This window comes from Gordionus sp. m RMFG-2023, chromosome 3 (genome assembly GCF_954871325.1).
Source record: "Gordionus sp. m RMFG-2023 chromosome 3, tfGorSpeb1-WG-v2, whole genome shotgun sequence".
Classification (NCBI taxonomy): Eukaryota; Metazoa; Nematomorpha; class Gordioida; order Chordodea; family Parachordodidae; genus Gordionus; species Gordionus sp. m RMFG-2023.
In genome coordinates, this window is record NC_088777.1 from 7558028 (window position 1) to 7568969 (window position 10942).

Genomic DNA, 10942 nt, shown 5'->3' on the forward strand with positions numbered 1-10942 from the left:
AAGTTGTGCTAAAATTTTAAAACTTAATCACATTAATATTCCTCGGGGAAAAGAGGATTCTTAAAATACAATGATCAAAGGGATTTAACATCAATAAAGGCAGACAGAATCTATATATTATTATTTTTTTTAAACCTTTTTATCTTTTAGTTAGTATAAATCTTATTTAAGCTAAAGGACTCTTATTCAACCTTAGGAAATAAAAATTAAATATTTAACTGAAGAATTTTAAATTTGGCTATTGTATCTATCAAGAATTAGGGTGATTTTATTCCCAATGATTCTAAATTACTTAATATTTGAGATACAAAGAAAGATAATTTTTGGTTATCGTTAACTTTGATAAACTAATTCTCCGCAGTTATAGCAACGAACTTTAAGCGTTATCGTTAGAAAGAAAGACAGGCTGTGCCTTTTTAAGCACTGGATTGGAATTATACTGATGCAGGCGCGTACATAAGTTAAAAAAATCCAGATGCCGGTTAGAATTTTTTTCAAGATTATTAGTGGTCTTAATTTTATCACATATATTTTCCAATTTACATTGATTTAACATATTTACAGCAGAAATAAATATTCTAGGAATTTATTCTATGAATTATTAACGATTTCAAATTTCCTTGGCATTATCTGCCATTTTAAAATTTCTCAAATCTTTTCAAACTATTTCACTGCAAAACTAAAATAAAATATTTCAAAAATTGTGATTTGATTAAGAGAGACTATGATGCTGAAAGCATTACATTGAAACTTAAGGAAATTAGATGGATTTCATAATTAATTATATGTTATTGTTGAGGCAAAAGTAAGCTCAATAAATTTAATATTTGTCTTCTTCGACTCGCAGCATGGCAAGCCCATCATCGTTTTAATATTAATAGAGGGTCAGTCGAAATATACTCTAGAATAAATCTCTCTATCCCACTTGATACTTTTATGACTAAAATGAATGAAGGGTTCTTGGTTAATCAGGCAGCACTTACAAATATCTTTCCGAATCTATTTAAAATCTTGTTAGAGAAAGAATTAAATATTTGACGGATGCTTATTATGAGGATGTTAAATCCAGGGATCCAACCCGAAACGAATATCGGTTCGGTTTAGGTTAATGCTCGGATAAAAATAACGACCGGTTTGAACACTTTTGTATACAAACCTACATTCGAATTATGTATTCTATTTTTTGTGATATTTTTTTTAATTTTATTGAGTTCTAGAGGGTGGTTGCTTTTTATATAACGCTCAAGATCTGCTCAGTGATTCGCTGTTATGTCACAATCAGTAATAATACATTTTGAAATGTCATCTATATCTATATGTATAATTTATATATTAGATTCAATTTATCTCTAAGCATAGCTTAAAAATATTTAAAAAATGTTGTAAAATAACAGTACACTCATGTTTATAGTGTTGATAAACAGCTCGATTTGAGCCGATTTGTAAAAACGGCTAACTCAATATTTTAGCCAGAAAAACATTGCCCAAGTCTCGAGATTTTGCTAATAGATGTTTAAATCTTTGTGCCATCTATGACTAAAATCTTCAGGTTTGCATAATGTTTTTCTGGCTAAAATATTGAATTAGCCGTTTTTTAAATCGGACTCAAATAGAGTTGTTTAACAACACTACTCATGTATATAAAAATGGCGACTGACACATATCAATTAAAATGATTCGGATATGAAATAGAATTTTAGCAATATATTAAGTTATCACATTATTTTATAAGCAAAAATAATGAGGCTCAAACCGGTTCATTAGAATTTTAGCGGGTTCAGGGTTGAATAAAAAATACTGGTTATTATCGGTATAACGTTTCAGTTCAAGTTCGGTTTGTATACTTGGTTAAATCCCGTGATGCATTATCATGAATGCATACTATGGCATAAAAGGCTATGGTTGATCATGTTCCAAAAAATGCTATAGATACTTCGCATAATCTCAAACATATTTTTAAACTATTATTTCAGAGCCAGAAATATTTAGAAATTCAAATTTAATTATGAAGCATACCCCTTGGCTATTTAAATCTTATTATATTATAATATATATTTTTTAGGTAAAAATTAAAATGTTTTTATATCACACTATTAGGTGGCATTAATATATGAAGGGTATAAAAATAATAAAATTGACATATAAAATTTAAACTTTTTGCATTTCTTTCATAATCGTATATTATACTTGAATATATTTTAAGCATATTTATTAAAATTAGCTAATATCAAAAAATTTGTCATTTTTATATGAATTATTTATAGGTAAATTATGTATATTATATCAATAAAACATTTTCCATAAAAATAATTATCCTATAGGAGACTTAATAAACTAATTAAATATACAAGCCCCAGCTTTGGGGCTGATTTGGGCAAAAATTTACTTTTATTGGAATCAATCTTGAGAAAAAAAAGTATAGTAAATTTTGTTTTATATCTGAAAAACTGTCAGATTAAAAAAATAGGGTTCCTTTTTTAAAATCGATTTCAACACTACCCGGCCCAGATTTTTATTTTAAAAATTTTTACCCGGCTCGGCTTTTTTTTTAAAAAGAAATTCCAGGCCCGGCCCGGGTTTTTTTAAAATATATTATATTTATCTTTGATTTTTACAACTAATAATGGCGATTTTAAATATTTGGTTTTAAAATATAAGGCCGGCAGAACTCGCGTACTCGGACTTAGGGTCAGGCCTGCAGGTCTCTGTTCTATTTGTTGGGATTTTAAAAGCTTATAAATCTAAAACAATACAGTTTACAATTAAAATTTTGTTACTTTTGGTATGCTAAAACATATTATTTCTGTTAAAATAGAATTAAAAAAATTTCTTTTTCTTAGCCCTTGATATCTTCCATGTCCTTCCTCTATTATTAGATATAATAAGAAGGAAAAAAATGTAAAAAAAAAAATAAATGAAATTTACATTTATCTGATAAACTTCTTAAATTTTGTTCCCTATTTTTAAAGAAAAATGAAAATTATGATGAAATATTTGATGGACTATTTACTCAGTGTTTTTGTTATTTAAATTATTTAAAAAATAAATAAAATAATAATTAGATAACTCTAAAAACAAATATAGTTAGCCTTTCAACCTATTTAATAATTAAATAATAAAATAAATTTTGAGAAGTTAATAGTAGTATAAATAATATAGATAAGAAAAATTATCTTGCGCAAAATTTAAAAATATAAATCTACAAAATATTCAAAAATAAATAATATGGTGTTATTCAAAAATGATGAAAAATATCATTATGAAGCCTATTAAAAATTTTAGAATTGAAAAATTTAATATTCTTTGGGTTTGAGATAATTTTTTTTCGTATGTGCTTCCTTATGTAAATTAAGAAGTAATACCTATTAAATCTATTTTCAGAGGTAATATTTCTCTTTAGCCGATTTTTAAAAACGGCCAACTCAATATATTATCCATAAAATATTACATAAAACTAAAGGTTTTGCTCACAGATGGTATAAAAAAGTTTGGACATCTATTAGCGAAACTCAAGGCTTAGACAATTTTTCTGGTTTTCAAAAATCGAGTCATTTAACAACACTATTTCTCAGGTATGTTTTCATTTTTTGTTAAAGAAGAAAATGTTCTTTCATCGGTAGAAAAATATATAATAATTCTAAACATTAAGAAATCCGCTGAACTAGCAAGCCCCTTGCCCCGACTAGCCTTGGTCTATATGAGTTAGTTACAACATTTTAAAAGAGGGTCCATGAACACCATTATTTTGTTCATTTTTTACTTGAATTCTTAAAAAAAATGACGCTTAGGGGGCCTAGTGACCCATTAGTAGAAATAACTATTGGGATATGTAAAATTTAGAAAAATGGTGGCGCTTTCTAATATTTGAACTTTAGAGCTGTGAAAATCGGATCAATGTTTGGGTTAGAAGAAAATTGGGAGACACAAGTGAAATCCCAAATCAAATATTTACCACTAAACCAAGAGATGTTTGTGAGCCCATCAGGTCTTTTTCCAACAGACAGGGATAAGTGGACGGGTTCCAGGAGGTTTTGGTAGTTGGCCAAAACCTAATTTGTTTGTGAGAGTTAATAGTTCTATGTTGACTGAATAATTCTAGATTATAAACATGTTAGACCATGTAGGCTTTTAAGATCCAAGTCTTTCCCGCACCCTTTAAATATGGGATTGACATAGGTCACATAAGTCTTACCCTATACGCTTAGCCCCTCATTGAAGACCATGATTGGCACTAGAAGCAGTTTAAAGCCATTAATGGCCAGATACAAGTATTTAAGGATTGGAGTGTCTTAAAAGTAGGGACTAATCCCCACCAATTTTTTAAATTTTCCCAGAAGATGGTTAAAAAGTCTCTTTATGCAGTGGACTGTGGGTGGAAGAGATAAAATGGATAAATTTTTCTTCTTTATCACAGGCAGTTTCAAATAGATTATCTTTACCACACACTAATTTTCATATAACTTCCTCGCATTGAAGTCGAGAAGAAAGAAAAGCTGGCAAAAAAACTAAACTAAAAGGGAGAAACCCCTAGCAAAAATATTACGCGCCATATGGCTTCCAATTTGGTTAAACATTTCTCTCTTTAGGCTTGCTATTATGTAATACTACTAAGAGGGAGATTGACTCCCGATAAATAACCTTTAAACAAAAATTTCTGATAGGGACCCATTTAAATGACTAATTTTATATCTAAAACAAGACCTATAAATTTGGATTCATTAATTAAGAAATTAATGGCCTCGAAGACATTAGCCTCAGGACCAGATAGGATTCCGTCATCTAGGTTATAAAAGGTTAAAATCAATATTAAATTTGGACTTTATATTAGAAAGGATCCTTTTATTGAATACCCTCCTCAGCTCAGTATTTAAATATCCCCAAAAACTAAAAAAAAAATTCTGATTATGAATTTATATAATGGGTAGGAAATCTTCCAAATATAAAGCTTTAAAAGCATTTTTTTTTAAACAACCTTGGACAAAACTGAATCAGACGGAGGATTTCTAATAGAAATCCGAAGGGAATGGAAAAACAGCCTCGCTATCCCTTTTGACCCCAAAGCCAAATTGATAATAGTTGTTAACCTATTCCTTGAATCTTAATATGATACATTATTATATTGGCGTTTAATTTGAAGGAAAAGGACCCAACTGTTAAGCCCCATATACTATTATCAGGTTTTGATAAAGCAATAAACACCCCCTCCCCTCTTTCCCAAAGAGGATAGGAGGATTCCATTTATAATTTTATTACAAAATAAGGTTATTGTTAAAGAAATGATCTTAACATCATTATAAGGGGAAGTAATATATTCATAATAAAATGTAACAAATAAATAAATACTTCTTTTTTTTTTTAAATGGAATATTGAACCATAATTACAATTACATAAAAACAGTCATATCATGCCTGGAATATAGGAAAATAATTCCATGGAAAAAAATATCCGTTTTTTTAAGATATTATAAATTACAAAATTATTAAAATAGGAGAAAAAATTCCCCTATAAATACAAATAATATATTTTAAAAAAATTTTGAGAAAATCAATTCCCGGAATTATTTTCTAAGAATTATTATTGGGGATTTTATTTTTTCCGAGGAATTATATTTCGCTTATCATCACGATTTATAACAATTACGTAATTATTTTTCAAAAACAACAACCCCCCCCCCCTCCCCTAATTTTTTGTTTATAACCAATGACGAAAGAGGTGGAAGCATCTTTTTTTGTAGGCTTTTAAATTATAGTGTTTCCTATTTTGAATTATTTAATAGAGGTTAGGTTTAAAAGTCCTTTCCAAGATTCAACATTTATTTGAAAGATTTTTTTTTTCGCAGAGTAATTTATTTAAAATATAAATAATACTAATTCTCATTTTCAAAAAAATAAATTTGTTTATCCAATAAACATTTTTAAAAAAATTATAATTTATAAATTTATAATTATATAATTAAAAATAAAAATAAATTGAATAAATATAATAATTGAATTTTGAGAGTCTAAAAAATAATATAAATAATAACTTAATATAATAAAATTGCATCAAAAAAAATAAAATAATATTATTAATAATTAATAATATTTCAAAAAATAATTATTCCTTATAGAAGGGAAAGAAATAAAAAATATAGCTTAAGTCACTGAAACTCGGATATAATTTTATTAATAAAATAACTCCCCAATATCAGAATAGAATTTATAGAAATAAAGGAGAAAAGAAAAGTTTTTAAAAATAATTAATTAATAAATCCAAATTTCTCCGTTCGATTTCATTTTAAAGGTGAGAAAGACAAAGGGAGTAGAATTTGAGAACTAACCAGTTGGGCTACATCTGACAATTGAGAATCTGCATTTAAAGAAAAATAAACAAGGTCATTAAAAATTTGTATAGGCGTGCAGAGGAATATATATATAATTTTTTTCATATTAAGCAAATTTAGATATTGTATAATAATATTATTTAGGCGTGCAAATGAATATATCTTTTATAGTTTTGGAATTTCTAGCATAAAGCAAACTATAAAAATACGAAGTCTCAAGCAAATTTAGATATTAATCTAATGATTAAAAAAATATTTTATTTAGGAAATGCAAATGAATATCGGCCTATAATTTTTTTTTTGTAATTTCTAGCATAAAGCAGGCAGCCCTAAAAATACCAAGTTTCAAGAGAACATATGCAATTAATATTTAAATTATTTTTCATCGTAAACAATTTTTTTTTAAAAAAATAATAAAATCACGTAGGTTCAAACTTAATTGTTGCAGTTCTGATCTTTTCTTGTAAAAAGTCTTGTCATCCATATTGTTATGTCTCACAAATTCAAACACTAAATAATAATAAAATAAATTTTAAATAAATTGCTCAATTGTTTTTGGAACTCTTATATTTAAGAAATAATTCCTTCAGATTATTTAAATTCTAAAAATTTGAATATTACTTTTAGACATCGACCGACCTAAACACTAGTATTAAACAACAATTTCGCAAAATATATCAAATCTTAAGAATGTTTGGAACTATATATTTTTTTTAAAAAAATAGTATATTTTAATATGTAATATTTGCAAGGAAAATTATTCCCTCTATTATATACACTAATAATGGAACTGTTTTCACTTATTTAACATGGTAACCTAACTTTAATGAAAGCGTTATTTACATTGGTTCATTTTATCCGATTCTGGCAAAAAGGTACCCAAATGAGACACACAAACACTGCCATTATCTTTCTTGTCGTCGGTGAAAGATTTAAAATATTTGGCTCTTATTTCCTTAAATTTGAGGACACCACGATCCAATGAATTTGTCAAAGCATATATATTCAGCCTGTAATGAGCAGTTGGTAGATTACCTAAATTATTTTTTTGTTTTTGAATTGTGAAAACATAACAAAGAGAGATTATTTTACATAACAACTTTTCATTTATAAAAACCTTCTTTTTTTTTTGAAAGCTCAAAAATATTTAACAAAATCCAATTTGAGCCAACTTTTAAAAACGGCTAACTCAGTATTTTATCTAAAAAAGCAGGCTGAAGATTTTGCTCATAGATGATACAAAGGTTTGGACATCTATTAGAGGAATCTCGAGGCTTGGGCAATATTTTTCTGGGTAAAATATTGAGTTAGCCGTTTTTCAAAAATCGACTCAAATGGTTTTGTATCACTATTGATGACTATGGCTAATGCTAATGTCTAAATGGGTGATAAAGGGGATAGGAGGAGGAAGTATACATTATATACCTTACGTAAAGAGGCAGGTGTGATTAGCCGGTTAGAGTCAACTGGACCGACTTATTTGGATAATTTTGTCGTATAAAACCGGACTTAGTAATTCGAGATTACTTTTTATGATTACGTACTCCAAATGAGTCGGGCCATTATGCTCGACTCAAATAAATACCACTGGGGGTAGGCGTTCGGGGATAGGGAGTAAAAAAAATATATTAAGGGATAATTGCTGGCGTGTTACCAGGGTTTGGCAAATTTTCAAAAAATAAATTGCTGCAGCAGTAGCATATCACATAAATTATGTAATAACTGCGATATAATTAATATCACGGTTTTACAAAGCATATAATTAACCTAGTTGGAGGATGAAATCGCACAATATTTTGGTTCTATTTGAGTAGATATTACATTTAGCTTCATAGACATACCACAGAATTTTACTAGGGGGAGGGCACTATTAGATGGGACCTTTTTCCATAAATTTTATTGGAGGTTTTAAGATTCACTTATTGTAGGCCTTTAGTTATGTTATATTTCTATAAAAATAATTTTGGTTTTTAACCTTTTTGTTTATAAAAATACTTTTGTTTATTATTTTAAAAAAAATTATTAAAATCTTGTTTATAGTGATATACTGTATATATTTTTTAGGGAGAGAGATTGGGGGGGGGGGATTATTAGCTTAAGAATAATTATTTAAAAGATCAGAAAAATTTTCGAGGGAGACCGCACCCTCCCTCCCCCTTCTGATTACCCTTTTCGTTATATTAAAGATTTTTGATGATATTTTGAAAATTTTTCCATCCAAAATTGCCAAATTACATTAAGAGGATGTTAAGGCTGTCACAGTGCAGAATCCCTGCAAAAATATCTTAAAAACTTTCTTCAATTACTATACAACTTCCTCGCCTTCGTAAAACTTCTATTTTTGTTTCCGCTTTCGGTAATACTCAATTTAAAAAATAAAATAAGATTTAGAATGGAGGCTGTCAATTTAACTCGCCTCGCAAATTTAAATAAATAAACGTGAATTTACATTTTTATAATTCAATTTATAATAAAAGATTTTTTTAAAAAAAGAGTATTCTTATTTGTATTCGTCGTCCTGAAAATCGTGAAATCGTAGTACATATACAAAATGCTTTTTATTTTTTTAGTATTTAAAATACAAATAACATAAATACTTTTCTAATTAATCCAAATAAATACAAATTACAAAAAAAGTAGTGTTGTTAAAAAAGGCTCATTTTCGAGCTGATTTTTAAAATCTGCTAACTCAACATTATATTAGGTATAATATTATGCAAGCCTTAAGATTTTGCTCATCACAAAGGTTTGAACATCTATCATTAACGAAATCTCGAGGCTTAGAAAATATTTTTCTGGATAAAATATTGAGTTAGTGTCCGACCCGGGGTGTTACCTCCAAATTATTATTTTCTCAAAAATTTTAAAATATGGAATATCAAACTGATTTTTTGGGGGGTATGTGTATGAGGCAAATTTCTTTATTAGTTCACATTGTAGAATATTTAAATGAGGGCGCGAACCCCTTAGCCCCCGATGAAATCGGCACCTACGGTAAGGCTAGGAGGGTATATATTTAATTATATACTTACTTGAATCTGCCCCTGGATCCTCGATCATTGACAAGGGTTCATCGGAAATTTTTCTCATTGTCATGTTTTCTTCTTTAATCAGCATTGGAGGCGCTTTATCGACAAATGTTTTCTGCCATTTGGCATCCGTTTCCAATTTTTCCTTGATATCTTTGTATTCACGATAAGAATCTTGAAATGATTATAAAATAATATTATAAATATAAACAAACATCACCCAATTAATATTTACCGAATTCCCATAATTGGATTATCGTATTTAATTCTCCAAATTCGGTGTTCCAGCAACCAATGAGTTTGGCGAAATTTTTCTTGATTGGGATACCTTGTTCAGATAATTTAATATATTTATCGTTAAACTGAGGTATCGTTTTAATCACTCTCATTTCGTACAATTTTTGATTATGAAGAGTATCTATAAATGAGCTCTGCGTAGAATTTGAACTTAAACGCATTTCAGATAAATTAAAATTGAATGATATTAGAAGATTTCCTAAGATAAAATTTACCCACAAAATTTTACGAGGGTGTTTGAATATTATTTAGTATAAATATAAATATGAAGGTAAATTTTATTGATTAATTATAGATCAAAGCTGTACAAACAAAGCAAACTTTATTTTAAATATGTGCCAAATAAAAATAGTAAAATCGGGTAATAATATTCAAGGCAAATATTTCTATTTTATTTTTTGATTTAGAGATGATTGTGTAAAATTTAATGGTTGCAACAACAAGATGATTGGCATTGAAAAGGGAAATGATAAATGGGTACCGCAGCTCAGCACTCTTAAAATAAAAAATATGGAAAGGACTCCTCAAGTTGCTATATTTTAGGGAATTTAATAAAGGTTGGGTATAAAACATCAAAAACTTAAATCCAAAACCTTTTTCTTAAATATAAAAATAAAAACATGTTCAAAACATAATTGTATATATAATTTTACGAATTTTTTTAAAAATTTAACATATGATTTCATTAAAATTATACTTGGACACAGAACAAAACAAAATCAATTAACTTCTGTTTTTTTAAAAAAGATTGCTTTTTTTTAAGAGCACTCAATAATTAAGGAATTTTGTTTTTAGACACTCCTTCCCCCCTTCCCATAAAAAAAATTTTAAAATCCAAATGACGCCTCTGATCCTTATATGGATGCTAATATCGAATCAAGGTTTAATTTAAGATAATATTATAATTGAATGAATGAATTACAGGAATTCAAACCGTAACAAATATTGGTACGGTTCTGTTCGTAAAAATTTTCGCATACAAACTCTTTCGAATTATGTATAGAGAAGTATATTTTTTTTTATAACTCTATATTTAAAACCTTGGGGCCATAAAGTTAGAGCCAATATGAAGAAGTATAAATTAGATAAACGAGATAGTATGAATAGCATAAAGTGGAGAGAGATATTGAAGGAGCTTACCACCAAAAAAGGTGAAAGCTAAAAAGAAAAAAAATTTTTTTAACATGTATATAATAGTTCACACAAATTGAGTGTTTGCGTTTTGCCGTATTTTTAGTTTAAACAAAAACGTAACTACCCATTTATTTTAAAATTAGTATTATTGATTCAAAA

At 27.8% G+C, this 10942-nt stretch overlaps 1 protein-coding gene across 1 annotated transcript; it reads right to left on the bottom strand.

The window, feature by feature from the left end:
• Positions 1 to 6260: 6260 nt before the first annotated feature.
• Positions 6261 to 9810, bottom strand: LOC135926681 (protein NipSnap homolog 3A-like). The gene is made up of 5 exons (XM_065462611.1): positions 9588 to 9810; positions 9356 to 9526; positions 7167 to 7358; positions 6759 to 6833; positions 6261 to 6349 (listed from the first exon to the last, which is right to left on the bottom strand). The coding sequence occupies exons 1-5, from the start codon at positions 9808 to 9810 to the stop codon at positions 6273 to 6275; spliced, it is 738 nt and encodes a 245-aa protein (XP_065318683.1). The 3' UTR covers positions 6261 to 6272.
• Positions 9811 to 10942: the final 1132 nt, after the last annotated feature.